The 20,657-nt window shown below is 42.8% G+C and overlaps 1 protein-coding gene across 1 annotated transcript in view; it reads right to left on the bottom strand.

Moving 5' to 3' along the window:
• LOC108784872 (VPS10 domain-containing receptor SorCS3-like) overlaps positions 1 to 20,657 on the bottom strand; it is a 436,296-nt gene that overhangs the window by 118,649 nt on the left and 296,990 nt on the right. The window contains exons 9-14 of the mRNA XM_018553807.1: positions 17,597 to 17,776; positions 14,767 to 14,913; positions 12,520 to 12,622; positions 7,584 to 7,660; positions 5,734 to 5,825; positions 1,628 to 1,735 (exon numbers count right to left, since the gene is read on the bottom strand). Of these exons, the coding sequence (XP_018409309.1) occupies positions 1,628 to 1,735; positions 5,734 to 5,825; positions 7,584 to 7,660; positions 12,520 to 12,622; positions 14,767 to 14,913; positions 17,597 to 17,776 (707 nt within the window). The remainder of the gene's footprint in view (positions 1 to 1,627; positions 1,736 to 5,733; positions 5,826 to 7,583; positions 7,661 to 12,519; positions 12,623 to 14,766; positions 14,914 to 17,596; positions 17,777 to 20,657) is intronic.

The following is a 20,657-nucleotide window of genomic DNA, read 5'->3' as shown; positions in this document are numbered from 1 at the left end:
TTATTTATTTATTTTTATATTATTTTTTAATTATGTTTATTGCTATCAAACAGGAGCTAACAAGCCCCTGTGTGATAACATTTGGAGGTGACAGGTTCTCTTTAATGACAGCTGACAGGGGAAGGTTGCAAGTGCAGCTCTCCCCTCTCACTGTTTACACAGAGCCGAGTGGAGAACAGACATTCTCCGCTCTGGTCCCCGCTCTCCATCCTGAGGATCTCCGGCTGGTGGAGAGAGGTACATGCCGGGGAGAGGGCGGGTGGTGCTTGGACGGAGCCTGAAGATCTTCAGCGTGGAGAGAGGTGGGAGGGCGGCGGGGGAGGACGGACCTGTAAATGAACGAGCGGCTTCCCCGCTGTACATTTAGCCCTGCTTGCCCAAAACAGGGCTAAATGTAGAAAACAAGTACCCGCCTGGCACCCGGAACTGCCTGTCCCGGGCATCGAGAGATTCTACACCCCTGCCACCCTTCTGATCCATGCCACCCTGAGGCCGAGCCTCGGTGGCCTTGTGGGAAATCATGAAAATGAAATTGATTTGCCTGGACTTCATAATTTCCTTAAAGTTGCAAAGATCTAACCATGCCTCCATTGACAATGCTTGGGGTGGGGGTGGGGTGTGTTTATTCTCCATATACATCGGCTGTTCTTAGGCTCTGAAGAAGTGTAATGAACAACAAACAACTTTCAAAGCTGACTATACTCCCAACTGGCCATCAAACAGCCCGGTCAGAAGATGAGGATACAAGAGGATGTGACATCAGGGAGATTTGTCCACCATTGATGGTCACATTTGTTGGAGACTGGACCATTCTGCCCATTCAATGTTTAAAATATGGGACACATCACCTTTACCTTAAAAGCTTCCAGTATATAAAGTAAGATTGATTGTATTCATGTATAAAATATATTTTGTAAGGTTTAGACCTAACACCACATTAGCCAAGGTTGCCTTTCTATTAAGAAAAAAAAAAGGAAGGAGAAGGTGGAAGAAAGGAACGAGAAAATAACAGAAAGAGAATGGGAGAGAAGAAATAATAAGAGATGAGGAGGAAAAAAAGAATGAAAGGAAAATTATAGAAAAGTAAGGGACGGAAAATGAAAAGGAACAAAAAACAAATGGCAAAGTAAAGGAAACTGAAAGGAAAGGAAAGAAAAAAGAAAAGGAAAAGGAAAAAGGGAAAGGAAATGATAAGGTAACAAAAAAAGGAAAGAAAAGGGAAAGGAAATGATAAGGTAACAAAAAAAGGAAAGGAAAGGGAATGAAAGTGAAAGGAAAGGGAATGAAAAAGGAAAGGAAAAGGAACAAGGAAAGGAAAATTAAAAGGAAAAATAAAGGAAAAGGGAAAGGAAAGAAAAGGAAAAGCAAATGAAAGGGAAAGGAAAAGGAAAGGGAAAGGAAAATAAAAGGGAATGAAAAAGGAAAGGAAAAGGAATGGAAAGGGAAAGGAAAGGAAAAGGAATGGAAAGGGAAAGGAAAGGGAAAGGAATGGGAAGAAAAAGTAAGGACAGCATGGGAAGACAAATGAAATGAAAGAAAATGAAGAAGAAGGTGTCAGCGCCTTTTGTTGATCAGCGTACACTGTTTAGTCCAGTTTGTAGAAAACAAAATATTTTATCCTACTCACGTCATGATCTGATTCTCCACTCCAGGTTCCACCAGCGCTCCATCAACAAACAGTGGCGCGGTGGTAAAACCGTACTTGCTCCACGTCCGACCCTCATCAAAGCTCAGCCTAAAGACAAAACAAACACAGTGTCCTTAAGAAGAATCTCCCTTTAATGTCTCCTAACAGAGGATGTAGTTTTGCAGAAGGGTGCGCGATGTAGTGTTATGACGCGGGAAGTGTGACTGTTATCAGAGAGCTCTGCAAAGCTTCCTGCACGGTTCGGGGTAATAACATGGTGTGCTCACAATTCGCTTTCTACTCCCCGTCCTTTTGGTGAGACTCTGTGAAGCAAGTCAAAGCAACGCGGACCTATAAAAGCTTATTGATTCGTAAATGACAACCTTCCGGGAACTGGCTTTTTATGAATTGTCCTTTTTTAATAATTGATGTTCAGGCTGTAAAAGCAGAAAAATTGGAATATTTCCTGACCCTGAAGACAATTTAGCATTGCGGTCCCTTCGTACTATGCCATTGCGGTAACTCGCATTATTGTGTGTGTGTTTAAAGTAGTAGACATGTGCGATTCGTTTCGTTCCAAATAAAAATTTGTAAAAATGTTCAGAAATTCAGACACATCCGAATTTCCGCATACCCAATGCATCCAAATTTCCGTTTACGAACTTTGGATCCCGTCTGAATTTCGTTCAAAAACAAAACTGAATTGGCCATGTGACTTTTTTTGGCCAATCAGATGTTTTTTTCGGTTTAAAGGAGATCTATGAGGCGAATGCTTTTCACTCACCTCATAGTTCTAGCCGACCTGTGACAATGAGACTGTCACAGGTCGGCTCAGTAGATCGGGAGGTGAGCGAACACATACTGGCGTTCGCTCACCTCTTGATCCTGTCACGGCTCTCTGCCGTGACAAGGGAGGGGCTGGATTCCCCCCTCCCCGCTTTGATTCGCCAGCGCTGACTGGCGGAACAGACGGGGGTGGGGGCGGGTACACCTGACTCTGCCTCTAGATAGGCAGAGCCAGCTGTCACTCACGCAGCTGGGCGAATCTCAACAACGATGTCGGGATCCGCTCCGGCTGCGGCGTCTCAGTATACCGCGAGCTGTAGCTCGCGGTATACTGAGCTTAGGGTGACGGGAGGACGCTAGTTTGTGTCCTCCCGTTACCCTAAGGAGAACTATGGGGAAAAGCCCTGACCCCATAGTTCTCCTTTAATGCATCCAAATGGGTCTGAATACGAATTTTCGTTACGGCAACACGGGAGCCATATACAGTAAATACATATAATACTACAGCTGAGGTCTCCTAGAATGTCATTCAGGATCCGAATATCCGAATTGCAATGTAGATTTCCTGAGACTATTGCAGTATTTAGCATATGACATTAGTCATTAATTGGGTTCATTTGTTTGCATACAAACAATTTTTTGTGCAATGCATCTTTTTGGGGTTCTATATTCACAGTCCCCGTTTCTTCTCAATATTTATAACATGATATCACCTTAAGATCGTAACACTGATTTGACTGTGTTTACCCCCCTCTTACTTGGGTTAGAATCTCTCATTTCTCTCTCTTTGCTATAAAGCTTAAACATTAATTCTAGGCAGGTATAAAAGATGAAAGACAACGAGGGACGTTTTTCAATTTGGTTGCATCATAAATTATACCTGAATTCAGATTTAGTAACCTAGGTTATGTGTCATTCCTAAATGCCTTCAAAAGGAGAATTGTCTCTAAATTGTATCTAAGTTGTCTCTGTCTCTAAATTGTCTCTAATTTGTCTCTGTCTCTAAATTGTCTCTAAGTTGTCTCTGTCTCTAAATTGTCTCTAAGTTGTCTCTGTCTCTAAATTGTCTCTAATTTGTCTCTGTCTCTAAATTGTCTCTAATTTGTCTCTGTCTCTAAATTGTCTCTAAGTTTTCTCTGTCTCTAAATTGTCTCTAAGTTGTCTCTGTCTCTAAATTGTCTCTAAATTATATCTAAGTTGTCTCTGTCTCTAAATTGTCTCTAATTTGTCTCTGTCTCTAAATTGTCTCTAAGTTTTCTCTGTCTCTAAATTGTCTCTAAGTTGTCTCTGTCTCTAAATTATATCTAAGTTGTCTATGTCTCTAAATTGTCTCTAAGTTGTCTCTAAGTTGTCTCTGTCTCTAAGTTGTCTCTGTCTTTAAATTGTCTCTAAATTGCCTCTAAGTTGTCTCTAATTTGTCTCTAAGTTTTCTCTGTCTCTAATTTTTCTCTAAGTTATCTGTGCCTCTAAATTGTCTCTAAATTGTCTCTAAGTTGTTTCTAAATTGCCGCTACGTTGTCTCTAATTTGTCTCTAAGTGGCCTGTGCCTCTAAATTGTCTCTAAGTTGTATCTAAGTTGTCTCTGTCTCTCAATTTTCTTCAAGTTGTCTCTGTCTCTAAAATGTCTCTAAGTTGTCTGTCTCTAAACTGTCTCCAACTTGTTTTCATCTCTAAGTTGTCTCTGTCTCTAATTTGTCTCTAAGTTGTCTCTGTCTTTAAATTGTCTCTGTCTCCGACCTAGACCCCTTTCACATGGTGGTCCGATCGGGTCCGCCTGTCAGTTTTTCAGGTGGACCCAATCGGATGCCCAATGCTAGTGTATGGGCAGCTGTGTGTAAATGGACGGGCATCTGTTTACGCCCACTTACCACCAACTCCAGCCAGGTCTGGAAAAGCACACTGAACAGTGTTCCGTTTCAATGGACCTGATTGTGCCAGACTGGGGGGTAATATAATGTAACTCAATCTGAAGTGGACTCCCTATAGATTGACATGTGGTCCGGTCACTTCAATTTGTTCCTCCATCGCAAGATGGAGGAAAAAACTGCATGGACACGGATGTCACAGCGATGACATCTGATCTGTACCCCTGGGATCATGAGGGAATCCGTGCATGGATCCCCTCCTGATGAGCCCGTGTGAAAGGGGCCTTAATTGTCTCTGAATTGTCTCTAAATTGTTGCAAGCTTGCTGGGAACCTCCTGGGGGACACTGAATAGCCCGCAGTGCTTAGCTGACGAGGGTATGAAACTTATTAACCTTGCGATACTGTAAGAAGTGCTCAGAAGGACTTCTAGAATATGTGACAGTTTGGAGGTCTTTTAATGTTGCAAATGCTGCATACACTTATGGCACAGTTGAGAACTTATGCAAAATATATCAAAACGTGCAGTGTATCGCACACATTAAAGTGACATTAAACCCTCAGATTTTTTAACATAAACCAATACTGTAATGTGTGCCGTACTGTAATCCATGGTTGTTTCCCTTCTCTTTGCTGCTCTTCCATTTAAATCTGTATCTGTTCTCATGCTGGGCAGAACTTCTGTTTTGCAGCAGACAGCCTTGTCTCTGGAATGGATACATGGTGTCTGTGTATAGGTTTGCAACCTGAGCCAGCACTACAGGAAGAGGCACTTAGCTGCAAAGGGAAGTTCTCGCCCAGCATGAGAAGACATGAGGATTTAAAAGGAAGAGCAGCAAAGAGAAGGGAAACAACCATGGATTACAGTAAGGCGCACATTACAGTATTGTTTTATGATAAAAAATCTCAGGGTTTAATGTCACTTTAACCACTTCCAGCGGGTTCACGTAACTGTACGTCATCCGCTGGAAGACGTTATACCAAGGACATGATTTCTGTTTAAATACAAGCTATCCGGCATCTATACAGGCGCCAAATCGCTTGGACTGTGCGGCACCGTGTGCCCCCCCCACGCCACCGCGTCGGCTTCCTGGGCTCCTGCGTGAGTCCGAGACCGGCATGGGGGGTCTTCACTGATAGATCGGAAGAGAAATCAGCGGCTTCCAGCTGCGGATCTCTCCTCCGATCACTGGAGCCAGGAGAAGAAGCTGGTGAAGCAGATATCTGCTTCAACGCCTTCTTTGGGGTCCCTAGGTGACATTACGGGTCTGAAAGACCCCTGATGTCTCCATAAAGAGGACCTGTCACATTATATTTGCTATTACATGAAAAATGTTTTTTCCACTTTTCAGATAACTACATAGGGTGGCAGTTTTCAGAAACAGCTCCCCTGTAAAAATGGGGGAACACCTCCATTAAATGCCTTTAAACTAATGGAAATTCACTGGTTTCTTACCACAAATGGCGTACCGGCAGAGAGGTGTGTTTCATGGCGACCAGAGCTCCGCCCCAGTCCAAAAACCAAATATTGTACTCCTCTTCAAATATCTGGCAACAGAAAAAAATAAAATAAACCATCTAATATCATACACACAAACAGGTACACATACAAAATCAGAATTTTACTAAATATATTTTTGATGGAAAAAAGTCAAAAAGAATTTGGATTCTAGAATTTACACATCTTGTAAACTGAGCCAAAATAAATGGCATTGAACTGATAGTAGACTTTCTTTACATTATGTAAAGAGTAGGGAATGATTAAATCCTCTGTCAATTTTTGTGTCCCAATGGGGAAATTTCCCTTTACTTTCTCTCTACTTGTGTTCCCCATGGTCCCTGTGTGTGTTGTAAAGTAGTCACCGCTCCAAGCTCACTCCTGTGATGGACTACAATCTCATGTTTAGTTTACTAATTTGCATTGAGATTGTAGTCCATCATAGGAGTGAGCTTGGAGCGGTGACTACTTTACAACACACACAGGGACCATGAGGAACAAAAGTAGCCCCCCTCAAGGAGGAAGGACGGTGTCAGCACCAATTCAGAGATGATTGGAGGATCTACAGCCGAGTGATACACGAATACTATACATTGTTGGTAAAGGTCAGGGTACTTGAATTAATTTTTAAGATTGAACTACTGAGTTTAGTGTCACTTTAAAGATGGCCTGTCCTTTGACCACTACTGGAAAGGAGACCATGTCCACTAACCACCAATTTAAAGGAGGCCAGTTAATTGACCACTTAAGTTCAGGAGGTCTGTTCTCTGACTACCAACGTTTGGAAGGCTTATTTGCTAACCATCAATGGAGTCCTGCCCACTGGCTACAAATAAAAGGAAGTCTTGTATACTGACTGCCAATGGGAAGAAGACTTGTCCCATGATCACCAATGTAAATGGGGTCTTTCCACTTACCAGATTGACCACTGTAAAGGAGACATTTCCAATGAATATCTATATCAAAGGGGCATTTTCTCTGAAGAAGAGCTCTTTGATTAGGGGTAACTTTTTTTGTTGACCATTAATATAATTAATATAAAGGAGGCAAATATATCTTTGTACTAGCCATCAGAGTGAAAATAGAAATGCTTAAGGTGCCAATAAAACAATGTATACATGGTTGAACTATAGGCTGCCAACCACTGCTGATTAAGAACTTTTAGGGGTGCCAAATCCTTGGTGGCACAGAGGGGGCACTTGAAATGGTAGTTGCTGAGCAAACTATCCCCATGAAAGTTGTATGGAGCCCAGTCACTTCCAGCTGAATTGCACTACATTAACATGAACCAACTGTAATCTACAGTCAGTGGCATATCCAGAGTATGGCACATATGGCACATACATTCGGTGCCTCTTGAAGAGAGGGAGGGGGACCAGTTCTACGGGTCAGCAAAAGTTTGCCAATCCATGGAGACAGCTGACTTTTTTTATCTCCCCATACACATCTCCCCACCCAGCTCTTAGCTACCAGGGACATTTTGTCTGGCATCCCGCCTAGCTCCTGACAACTTGCGACATCATTGGTTGCCAGGAGCTGGATGGGACACCAGCTAGAGCATCCCAGGATGCTGAAAGCCAGATGGGAAGATGTGCATGGCACTTACACATGGCCCTTACCCTGGGACGCTCTGGTGTCACTGCTAGCCAGTATCTAGGGGGGACGCCAGGGGGACAATTATTCATAGATACCTGTCTGTCTACATTTAGGATATTTATAGCAGTTACATTGTTTTGATTCACAATTGCCCATGTTTATTTTATCAATTATACCCCCAAAAAACTAATATAATTAGTTAGAAGACATACATGTTTCCACGTGTTGCCTCCATCTGATGAGATGTACATGTTGGTGTCTGTAGAGGAGAGTTCAGGGCCAACGTTACCTGAAAGAGAAACACATTACATGAAGACGGAGTACACAGCGGGGCTTATACTTTATATAATGAGACCAAAGTTTGGAAAGCAATCTACTCTGTCCTTGATTGTCCTCCACTGTGTGTAAGTAAATCAATAGCTCTGAAGAACAGGTGCCTATCTGTGACAAAAGCCATTATTGGTGAACACGTCTAGTTCCTTAAAGCCGATACCACCTCCAAGTCAGTGATGGAACTTATTTTCATAGAGGAGCACATAAGTAAGGGAAAGTCAGAAAAAGTCTACACTTGTTTTGGGTCAGCAATGGCAGCCAGGCATTTTGAGAAGCAATGGTAGCCTAACACTGTCTACCAGCTCCTGCATGTGCACAGCAACATCAAATAAGAAAGCCTGGCAATCTTCTTCCATATATCTGATTTCAGTGTTAGGGGTTTGGTGAAGAAAGTGATGCCTTACTAAAAAGGCCGCTCTCACTAGGTCTCCTTTTAACCTGAACACTAACCCACTCTGTAACAAACTTAAAGCCCTGAATGACGTCTTGAATTTTGTCCAATTCCTGAAGAATCAGGCAAAAATGAAGCCATGTATGACCCTGAAAGGACCAACCAGCTTGACAAAAGTGGATTAGGAAATCAGCTGAGCTGGGTGGAAAATTGTAGGCCTATCAGATACAGTCATTGTATTCTGTGGCTTCATACAACAGCCAGCAGTAGTGCTTCCTCCATCCAGGCTGTTAGCGTGGCTACTGGAATCAATTGATTATCACTTGTTCAGTCGTAGACTAACAGGAGACAATTGCATTGTGTATGAAGGCCTTTACCAACCCTGCTACCCTAATTTGCCATGAAACACTAAGCCTAGCACTTACCATATTTGTAACCCTAACACTAATTCTCCCTGTAACCCTAATAATAACCCTAACACCAACCCTCCCTGTATCCCCAACACTAATTTTTACTGTAACTATAACACTAACCTTCTCTGTAGCCCTAACACTAATTTTTACTCTAACTATAACACTAACCTTCTCTGTAGCCCTAACACTAACTCTACCTGTAACCCTAATACTTACCCTCCTTGGAGCTCTAATGCTAACCTTCTCTGGAACCCTTAAACGTATTCTCCCTGTAATCCTAACACTAACCCTCCCTGTAACTTCAATACTAACCCTCCCTGTAACCGTAACACTACCTCTCCCTGTAGCCCTAACACCAACCATCCATGTAACCCCAACTCGAATTCTCCTTGTAGCCATAACACTAATTCCATCTCTAACTATAACACTAACTCCCTCTGTAACACTAACCCTACCTGTAGCCTTCACACTAATCCTATCTGTATACCTAACACTAACCTTCTCTGTAACCCTTGCACTAATTCTTTGTGTAACTCTAATACTAACCCTCCTGTAAGCCTAACACTAACCCTCCCTGTAGCCCCAACACTATCCCTCCCTGTAACCCAAGCATTAATCCTCCCTGCAACTATAACACTAACGCTTCCTGTAACTCTAAACCTAACATTAACCATCACACTAATAATGCCTATAACCCTAAAGCAAACCATAATCCTAGCAATTACCCAGCTAATATAAGTTGAAATTTGCACCTAAGGCAAGTGGCGTCACAAGTGGGGTGCGGGGGGTGCAGGCCCGCACCCAAGTGACACCATTGGAGGGGTGATACCAAAATGGCTAAGAGTCATTTTGGTGTCACCGCCCTCTGAAAAGTTGGGCACTCGGTCATGGACAGAGAGCCCAACAGTTGCAGGAGAGAGGAGGGGACCCGGCGGCATACCTTATCCCGTTGGTTGAACTCCTCTCTCTGCCGGTGTCCATCAAGAAGATGGCCACCGGCAGGTATCACAAAGATGGCCGTGCATGCGCGATGTCGTCACGGTGAGGGTGTCACACGCCTAAGGTCAACCTTAAAGCACCAAAAGATAAAGCACCGGGGTATTGTTTTATGCTCAGTAGTGTTAAAAAATAGATTACAATCATCAGCAGGAAACCAAATTTCAGGAACTTAAATCAACATTGATACAAGCTGTGTGAATGACAAAGGTGATGTGAAGACGGCAATAATCGTCTGTTGTATTATTAGTCTGATTGCTGGATGATATTTTCTGCACGGTTGCTACAGGATACTTACTGCCCTTTTCACATTGCTCTTTCCCTTATTAAATGAGCCTGAAAGTCTGACAGTAACAGAAAGAAATCGTTCAAATCTTAGCCGAGTTCTGATCCGCTAACTGGATAAAATGTCACATAGGCTTGTATGTCCTACAGGACTTGATGTATGTCTAATAAATCAATTGCACGCTACAACAAAGACATGACTGACTGCTGTTGTTGAGCAACAACAAATGAACACAACAATGATTTTTCACGTTGATCTCCACGTCCTTCATAAAACCACGCCGTCAGTCAGCGGCTCCTAGGCTTATACAGTTACCAACAAAACGAAGCACAGGCCATCAGAACAGAACGTACGCCGCGGCTCTTCTGTCGAAAATTAAAGCGAGCACCTCAACCCTTTTAAAAAATATGAAGGTAAAAAGATGTCCTTCCAGAAAAGTATCCTCGGTGTGCCTCTCTGAAGTTTATTTATTTCAGGTATTTATATAGTGTCGACAATAAATGCAGCACTTTACATATGTAGTGCCCCCCTGACCCCTGAAGGCCTGACGGGGGCCCTCAAAGGCAGGGAGGGCTGACATTCACTCTCAGGGGTGGATACTTATCCAGGTTGTGGGATGTGAACAGTAAATTGGGTGCCAGTCACTTTAAGATGCCTTATTGAAGAACAGACAAACTGGGAGAGGGGGTATAGGGCTTCAGACATCCATAGCAAAAATAGACTCCACACTCACCAAGCCCTTTCAGCTTCCACAGTGCAGTAATACTTTATTAGAGCAAAGCAAGTGTAGAAGAGCAACAGCTGAATAGAGGATACACATGAGATCTTCTCTGGGAACAACACCAGACTTGTTCCTGAGGTCCATGCCATCCTGGCATTCCTGGCATCTAGAGCAGTCATAGAGCTCCTCTGGTTCTCCTCACATAGTTCAAGACCACACAGGGGTCCACAACTGGCCTACTCTAGGCTTGAGGCCTAGTCAGCTTCCCCAACCTTGTACATCTCACCCCCAAGCCAAGCCTGGGGGCAGACTGAACAGAGCACATCACAATTCCTGAGTATTTTTGCACTTTCCCAGCATACACCACTGGCCATTAAACTTCTAGTGATTGGCTGGTGGGGCATAACCACTCCTAATGTTCCCCTATTGGCTGTTCCACTCTGTGGCAGGGTCACGCCCAACCCACAGGTAGGGGAAATCAATAGTAGAACACCTAGAATTAACCAGATGATGCCAGACTGCTAATCAGCCAGACTGATTACAGTGCTAGCAACACTAAATTTAAGAAGCCACTCCACTTAGTGTGGAAGGGGCTACACATAGTTGCATATTGACATTAATCCCTGTCCTCAAGGAGCTTAAATGCCGAGGTCCCTATCACACATGCATACATACAGGGCAGATTAAGACAGGAGCCAATTAACCTACCAAGTTTGTTTCACTAGTTACTAGTTGGTTATGATTAAGAGAAAAATATAATGTATTCTATGATTAAATTACATTACCAAGCACTTGTATGCCAATGTTAGGTTCTTTATTTAATAACAGGTTGACTTTGCTAAAAGAATTTTGCAGAAAGTTCTCTCTGGATTCTTAGAATGCCTTGTGCAACCAAGAGTAATTCTCCATGTTCTACAGTGATGTATTTGGAAGTCTAGAGGTCGGTCAAGCTATCTTCAGAGATAACAGAAATGAATGTTTCTTGTATTTAATGATGTGCTTCATTTGCATATTGTTAAGTGTATGGATTCATGTGTAAAATATGTATGTGCGCCCGCAACTTCCCCACAAGGACACCGCTGCCGCCCCTCTGCGTCCTGCCGCCCCGGTGGCCTTGTGGGGAATCTGGGCCTGTTTGTGACTATCCTACATGGCAGCTGGCCAGAACTGAAGCATACAAGCCTCCACGTTACTCAAGGAGGTCAGATTCTGGAACTGATGTCATTCTAGGATCTCCATGCGTGCCTATCCTTCAGTCTTCAGTCTTTTTGTAACTTTTCCCTTCTCAAAGAACCTTCAAAGTGATGTGATTTTCCTTATCGCTTAGTGAATATTAATTTTACTTTCCATAAATCAGGCCCAAAATAAACACAATAGGTAAAAAATATTTAAATACACTATATGTAATATAACACTATGTATAGTACATACACTATATGGCTAAACGTTATAGGCCACCCTCTAAATGAGGACACACTTCTTAGAAATAATGAACACCTTAACCAGGAGATCACCTGTTTCCAGTGAAGTGTACGGTTAACATGTATTGTTTATTGTGTGCTTCCAACATTGTGATGACATTGAGGAATGCTTTTTTTATGTTCCAGCATTGTTGTGCCCTGTGTACAAAGCAAGATCCATAAGGACATGGTTTGATGAGTTTGGTGTGGAGGAACTCAAGTGGCCTGCACAGAACCCTGACCTCAGCCCTACTGAACACCTTTGGGATTAACTGGTATGTCAACTGTGAGCCAAGTTTTCTTGTCCACCATCAGTACCTGACCTCACAAATGGTCTTTTGGCTGAATAGGCACAAATTCTTACAGATTAACTCCATAATCTCGGGGAAGCTTTCCCAGAGGAGTGGAGGCTGTTTTAGACAGGGGGCAAACTCTGTATTAGTGACCATGGTTTTGAAATGGGATGTCCAACAAGTTCATACAGGTGTGATGGCCAAGTGTCCACAAATATTTGGCCACCAAGTATTCTTTGGTATGAAGATGCGTACCTGCCGCAACAATAAGCCAGGGAGCCGTGACCTTGCTGGATATGCTGCCGGAGTTGTATGGGTTCTCAGACATCTGCAGGTTAAGGTGCAGAGAGCAGAATGGCTGTAAAGACAAAGTGGGAAAAGCATGACAGGGTAAGACATAAGCTATACTATTAACATAGCTTACTACAGCCCTATCCCATTATAATTACCCGTACCTAATAATAGACCACACCAAGTTGGATATAAAATGGCTGTAGCAGCCGTTTATTTAAATAATAACTTTATAACAAATTGAATATAAAACATTCAACCATAACAGTTTAAATACAATGTATTCCTATCAATGTGGCTGAGGTCTGTGAAGACACCCTTGGTCTCCTACCGTAGAGCTCTCCATACCACTTAACCAACTGGCCCCTAGCCACAACTCACCGACTCAGGGACAACACAGTACATAAACCTCAGAGAGCTCCTACCCTCAGTCTTTTGACCTCTCTCCTGCGGGACCTGCAAGCTCCCAGGACTGCGTACCACGGACGAGCCCAACCGGAGTCACGACCAGCCCAACATAAATCGCCATAACAGACGACGCCACACCAGCACCACAGATAACGTGACCCCAACAAGAAACGAAACAAGGGAGGGAGGGTGGGAACTAATCTCAACGTGTGGCAACCCTGAACTGCTGGCTAACCCTCCACCCCTTCTTGGACCACCAGGGAGACTCCTCCTGACACACCTAATTGGCCAAACAAAGGTAAGAGACCACCCCTGTACACCCCCCTTTTCCTAACCCTTTCTATCCTGTTGCCCTGTCTGCCCTGTCATGTGTCCTTTCGCCTATTCTTTTCTGTTTTTCTGCTCCAGGACCTTCTGGTGAACTTACTAATAACTTTTTAAAAGTTGCAAAAAGTTCTGTTCTCTACTCTGCTAGCAATTCTGTCACTGCAGCCAGTGACGGGATCGATAGTTTGACATTGACCTTAATCTGTCTGTAATGAGCAGCCAGGATCTGCTAAAACATGTAAATCTCTCAAAACTCCATAGCATACAATGCTAATTTCCTGGCGCACTCATCTTTGCTCTTTTCTACACATGGCACCCCTGATGCTCATATTTAAACCATCAGACCTCTGATGACAATCTACAGCAGTGGTTCTCATCATGTGTAACCTCAGGACCCACATTTGCCCCTGGTCATTAAGTCACGACACAAGTCACACTGCAATGGAACATACGGAATTAGGGTACCCTGTGTTCCGGTGCGGGGGCGTACGAACTGTGGGTGAGAGGTGCGTTTGGGGTACCGTTCAAATGAATGGCAACGCAACACACCTCCCACACCAGAATCCACAGTAGGTGCGATTGCGTGGTACAGTATGTTACTCGCACAGTACTCTGCGATTAATGCACTGTGCTAGTGTGAACGGGCCTCAAAAACACTGACACACTCACAGACATTCTGGCACACATACACACTCCAAATTTTGTTTAATGTATTAAAAAAATGTTAAGGTCCACCCAGTCTCCCTACCTTTTGAGAACTGGAGTGGATCCTAAGCCTGGGGTCCAATGTGGGCTGCTGTGCTGTGATGGAGCTCCATCCATATGTGCATTGCTTGTACAGCTCTCTTGCCCTAAAGAGGTGCCGGGAGCCAGAATTTGATGTCACAATGGAAACTCTATAGGACATGTGAGGGAGCTGTAAGCAATGCACATATAGATGGAGCTCCCTCACGGCCATAGCCCCATACCATCCCACCTAAAGCTGACATTCGGTGCCGGCCAGCATATTTTGAATGGCTGCTTAGTGCGAGAACTGACAGTGCTGCACTAGGGGGAGGCAGAGGAGCCTCCTACCTAGAAAAGTGGAAGGTATGCAGCGACCCACTGAAATGGGGTTGCGACCCACTTTTGGGTCACGAACCACCAGTTGAGAACCAAGGATCTATAGTATGCGATAAAACCACATGGCAGTGGCCACATCTTCATCTTTATGTGGTTACTTTGTAACAATTTCTGGTAATCCAGCAAATGTCCTGGTTAAGCTGGAGGATTCAATGTCCAGAATGGTTGTAACTAGACAATCTGGTCTACTGGTTCTCAAGTTGGGCAGCCCACTCTTATGCATGACCAGACAAACCTGAACAAACTGAAGAGAGAATCTGATTCTCATGCACGACTGCTCCAGATTTTAGCTGCTCCGCTTTTGATAAATTCCCCCCAATGTATATATAGTAATTATGGAATTGTATAACTAACCAGCAGACAATTGATGGGATTCCCCTTCATATCCACGTCTGGGGCCTTAATAAGACGCCAGTCCCGACCTTTGTTGTAAGTGATAAAGGTCTTCACACGCTCATCAACTTTCTTGTTGGCCAGGAGTACACCTTTTATCCCAGCTACCTAGGAAAAAATAATTGGAAGGGAAGCAATTTAGAGAAATGTGGAACATTATTATTTTTTTTCTTTTTACAATCTGAATTATTTAACACGCAACAGATTCAGGCACATCCAGCCGATAGAAGAAAATGAAACACCGTGGGGTCGGCCTCCAAAGGGTCAAAATCAATATTTTGCTATTCTGTTCTTCACTTTTTTTCTTACAGCTTTGTTTTTTTTTTATTGTTTTTACTTTTCACCATTTCTTACATTTCACTGGCTGTATAAACTTCCAAAAAATCGAGGAGAACTTCAGTGCAACACAAAAGAAAAGTCATTATTTTATAGCACGTAGAGCAATCCAATTTTAATGGTATTTATGGAAATGATTTTTTTATTTGTGCTGAAGATAGTGTTATAAAACGCTGAAAGCTTTAAAGACCCCTGGATGAGAAAAACTAAAAAGCATTGATACAAAAGTGTATATCAAGCTACGTTTTCCAGTTTTGAATAGGGCGTGGAAGGATTAGAACTCCTGCTGGGTTTTTACTAGGGATGCAACGATACCAGTTTTTCTGTATCGAGTACGAGTACTGATACTTTGCTTTCGGTACTCGCCGATACCGAGTACCGATGCCGGTGCTTCAGCTGGCATGGAGCTGGCTTCCTGGCCAATCAGGAAGCCATGCGGTGAGTAATGAAATACCTCCTGGCTTCCTGATTGGCTGGGAAGTCAGCTCCATGCTGATTGGCTGGAAAGCCAGCTACCCAGCAAATCAGCATCGAGCCAGCAGAACAGCTGCTGATTGGCCGGGAAGCTGGCTGTTCGGTCGTCTCGATGCTTATTGGCCGGGAAGTCAGTTTCCCAGCCAATCAGCATGGAGTCGGCTTCCTGGCCAATCAGGAACCCGGCAGACGGATCATTACTCGCCGCCCAGCTTCCTGATCGCACAGGAAGCTGGTTCCATGTTCCCCTATGGCACTGCAGGTCAGAGGAAATCTTCCTCTGACCGAAAGTCCCGGTATCGGGGAAGGTATCGTAGCATTTGGGTGAGTATGAGTACTCGCACAAATACTCGGTATCGGCACCGATACTGATACTAGTATCGGCATCGGTGCATCCCTAGTTTTTACTGCTTTCCCGTGTTTTTTTCGAGATTCACCCTCACTTCCTGTCCTGATGACAATGATTTCATGAGACGGGAAGTGAAGAAAGCATCAGCAACAGACACAGAAAAAAAATCTGAGAGGAGTTCTGGCCTCCCCCCTTACTCTACTAAAGAAACACATTTTTTATTTATTTTTGTGTTGCTGTTGGAATGCTCCTCTCACTTTCTGTCTGCTAAACACTGTCAGCCGGACAGGGAGTGAAGGAACCCTTGATAGTACTAGAAACCTGACAGGGGTTATAATAATCCTTTGCCAGGCTACCAGAACTAAGAGAAAACATTTTGGCTGGACATACACTTTAATAAATTCCACAAACTGGATATGTCTATTGAGCTGCCAAGGTGCTCTTCCTTTTAGCAAAAGACAATCCTGCCAACGGAACTGATCTCTTCTCCTTTGAAACTGATTTTGCAACAAAATTGCCAATATTGCTGTTGGTAAAATTTCTATAAAAAGAGAACTCTTTGTTTTGCTCATTTAGGTGCCTATGCAAAATTTGCTTAAGGGAATATAATCTACTCTTTTTTTCTCTTAATTTCAAAGATTTTATTTTTTGGGGAGAGGAGGGTTCATATCTTTAGAGCATTTTAGTTCATAAAATGTCATGTTCTTTATATTTTTATTTAATGTCCTTTTTTGTTTGTATTTGATCCTTATTTATATGCCACAATGTATTTATTTTTTGTACAATTGTAATGGATTGTTATTCGTGTCTGTTACTTTAGTTTGTTGTTTTCTTTTCTTCTTTTTTTTTTCTTTCTCTTAAAAAACATTAAAGTGACACTAAACTCAGGAGTTAAATCTTAACAATACATTCAAGTACCTTGACTATTAACAACAATGTATATTATTTGTGTATCACTCGGCTGTAGATCCTCCAATCATCTCTGAGATGATTGGAGGATCTACAGCCGAGTGACACACAAATAAGATACATTGTTGTTACTAAGTAAGGTACTTGAATGTATTGTTAAGATTTAACTCCTGAGTTTAGTGTCACTTTAATGTTTTTTAAGAGAAAGAAAAAAAAGAGAAAAAAAAAGTAACAGACACAAATAATAATCAAATAAATTTGTGCAAACAAATTTAAAAGATGGTACATAACTAAAAATTAAATACAATCAAAAAAGGAAATATAATACAAATACAAAGAACATGACATTTTATGAACTAAAATGCTAAGGCTAATTAGGCTAATTAGTGGCAATTTTTGGGACAGGATCAGTTCCAGAACTTGAATGGCACTTCTACAAACATCAGGAGCCATTTAAGGACCACTGCACCCAAAAAACACAAAAACCTCCATAATATCCTCTTCCCAATTGCCTCCAATGCATTTAGCCCAATAGATAATCTTTATATTTTAGCTGAAATTTCGAGAAGAATAAAAATTCTTAATCTCATCCATAGTAACTGGTTCTCGCTCTTGCTTGTTAAGTGTGACAGTCAATCAAAATCAATCAATATTCAGCCTGTGAGATAATTTCCATTACAATATCACAATTTATATAGAAGTAACATGACCTTCAGCCAATACCTCATAAAGGTCAATGACAATATTTCCCTCCAGGCCCCGGCTGCTCCTGACATTCTCCAGGGCGAGGGTAAAGTAGACTCCCCGTGTATCCGAGATGTACAGGTTGTACGTTTCGTTTTGGTTCCACTCCTGAACGGCAGCAAACACCTGTTTCTCATCGGTGCTGATGATGTGCATGTCCTAGGGATAAACCACATGAGAGTTATTTGACGAGTGCATAGAACGGGGGAAAGCAACCTCTGGCCCTCCAGCTGTGGTGAAACTAATAGAAATCCCTCCATGCGCCCGTCTCTGGGAGTTATGTCTGTGGCTGTCAAAGTCTTGCAATGCCTCATACAATTTGTACTGGCACCACAGCTGGAGAACTGAAGTTTACCTATCCCTGGTGTAGAACATTACAAGTGACCAATGGTGGTCATCTGGCCTTTAGGAGAGACAGACATGGCTAGGCTCCTGCCCAGAATCTAAATGTATTACGTTATTATAATTGTGCAGGCTTACTTGTGACTTACACCTGGGCAGCTGTAAGTGTTGGTGAGTAAACACTGGGACTGATTTATTAAAACTTGAGAAGAGGAATGGGAGGTGTTGTCAATACCCACCAATCAAGTTTCACTTTCGGGAACCTTAAGGTGCCCATACACTGCACGGTTCTCGTACGAGAATCGCGGGAAATCCCGCGATCTTACGAGAATCGTGCAGTGTATGGAAGGCGTGCGACCGTTTCTACTGTACGGTCGCACGTCTTCCGTCGAACCAGCATGCTAGAAAACCCGCCAGGAATCGTACGATTCTCGGCGAGTTAGTGGCCTGCTGGTTCGACAACTGACGAACGGGCCGGTGTGCACACGCGCACACGGCCCGTTTGAAATCATCACAAGCCCGCCCCTCATTACAGTCATCGGAAGCCCGCCGCTCAGGGGGGAGGGCTTGCGATTATCGCAAGTACGATCTGCCTGTCCAAGATAGGCAGATCGTACATTTTTTAAAGTACTTTACAACCCTCGCAAGACAAAAGTCTTGCAAGGGTTGTAAAGTGTATGGCCACCTCAACAAAGATTTATAATTGGTTGATTTAGACCAGAACTCCACATTTTTTTATTTTCTTCACTCCAGCTTCCAGAAATCAGTTATTTATTTATTTATTGTCAATGGTCATTTAATCTAAAGGAACAAAACTGAAATCTTAAACAATAAAAATGTGATAGTTTGCCGCTGAGATGTAACATATTGTAGTTTAGTCCTTAGTTGTGGTAGATGCGTCATGGTGTTTTATTTCTAGGCTAAGAATATTTCCAGCCAGTGCAGACAATACGCATTGATCTTGCTACACATTAGGTGCCCTTGTCACTTCCTGTGAGCTGACCTGAAAGCACAAACAATGTTATTTTTCTTCTGTAACTATTAGGGATGCACAGATACCAAGTACAGTACTCGGTACAAGTACAAGTACCGATACTTTTCCAGCTCCAGGACTAGACTAGAGAAAAATTCAAAAGTTAGGAGGCCGCTGTCATTTGTAAAGAGCACACGGAGCTCCCGGGATTTGTACATCTCTTTTATAATGTATGATTTTGTTTTTATAAATGTAATTAAAGGGATGCACAGATACCAGTTTTGCGAGTACGAGTACTGATACATTTTTTATTGTCATGTGACAGTTTTTCTAAAACAATACAGACTGATGATTTCAGGACAGTGATGGAGCGGCAGGGCCGGGTCCCAGCTGCAAACTCTGCAACCCTGATAGTTCTCAGGAAAATGCCAAGTATCGGCACTGGTACTCGAAAAGTATCGGTACATCCCTAGTAACTATAATCCCATCACCACCCATGTAATGGGGATCAAGAGAGGAAGTCCAGCCTGTGTGACCACCATGAAGTGAGCGAGTCTCCAACCTTGGAAGGGAAGTATGTCTGTGAAGGTTCTCATTTATTCAGATCATGGTATAGATATAAGTGGTAAGTTCCTTACTGGGGTGTGTACCCTAAAGTGAGACGGGAGAAGGCAAGGAAACTTGCTACAAAACGTCTTCAGATTGACAGAACAAGCCCAGCTGAATGTAACTACAACTTCATAGGACAGGAAGTGTAATATTTGCAGGAATATCAGGTAAAAATAAAGGGTAGCACAGTGTCTCAGTGGTTAGCTCTTATGCCTGCAGCACTGGGGATCCCTGGTCCAAATCCTCGTCAGGACACTATCTACAAGGAGTTTGAATGTTCTCCCTGAGCTTGTGTGGGTTTCCTCCCACACTCCAAAGACATGCTGTAGGCTAATTGGCTCCTGTCTAAATCAGCCCTGTATGCATGTGAGATTAGGGACCTTAAATTGTAAGCTCCTCGAAGACAGGGACTGATGTGAATGTGCGATTCGTTTCATCCGAATCAAAATTCGTACAAATTCTTTGAAATTCTGACACATCCAAATTTCCGAATCCCAATGCATCTGAATGTGTCCGAATCCGAATCTTGGATCCCGCTCAAATTACGTTCAGAAATGAAACTGAATGGGACATGTGACTTTTCTGGCCAATCAGATGTGTTTTTCGGTTTAATGCATCCAAATGGGTCTGAATTTTAACTAAAATTCATGTTCAGTATATACATATAATACTAAAGCGGAGTCTCCTAGACCCGAATGGAATGCCATTCGGGTCTGGGAGCCTCAGCTTTTGTGATATATGTATATGGCTCCCTGACCCGAATGGCATTCAGGAGCTCCCCAATGCAATTCAGAAATTCGGATCCCAAATGCCATTCAGGTCTGGGAGATTCAGCTTTAGTATTAATATCTGTAGATGGTTTTCTGTTTTACTCCCAACGAATATTCATAAACTCATCCGAAACCAACGAAATTTGGATTTCGTCTGAATCCAAAACCCGAACCGAATTGAATTTCGGTTTCGAATTCCAAAATAACCAAATATCCAAACCGAATTGTATTTTTCCGGCAGCTTACATGTCTAATGTGAGTTGTGTAAATGGTTGGTGCTATATAAATAATACAAAGGGGGACAAAAGCCTAAAAAAATGTATCCACATCTAAGGAGCTATAAGCT

Source organism: Nanorana parkeri, unplaced genomic scaffold (genome assembly GCF_000935625.1).
Source record: "Nanorana parkeri isolate BGI_ZX_2015 unplaced genomic scaffold, ASM93562v1 scaffold130, whole genome shotgun sequence".
Classification (NCBI taxonomy): Eukaryota; Metazoa; Chordata; class Amphibia; order Anura; family Dicroglossidae; genus Nanorana; species Nanorana parkeri.
Note: the sequence above shows the minus strand (reverse complement) of the source record. Positions and strands in the feature narration are given on the sequence as shown.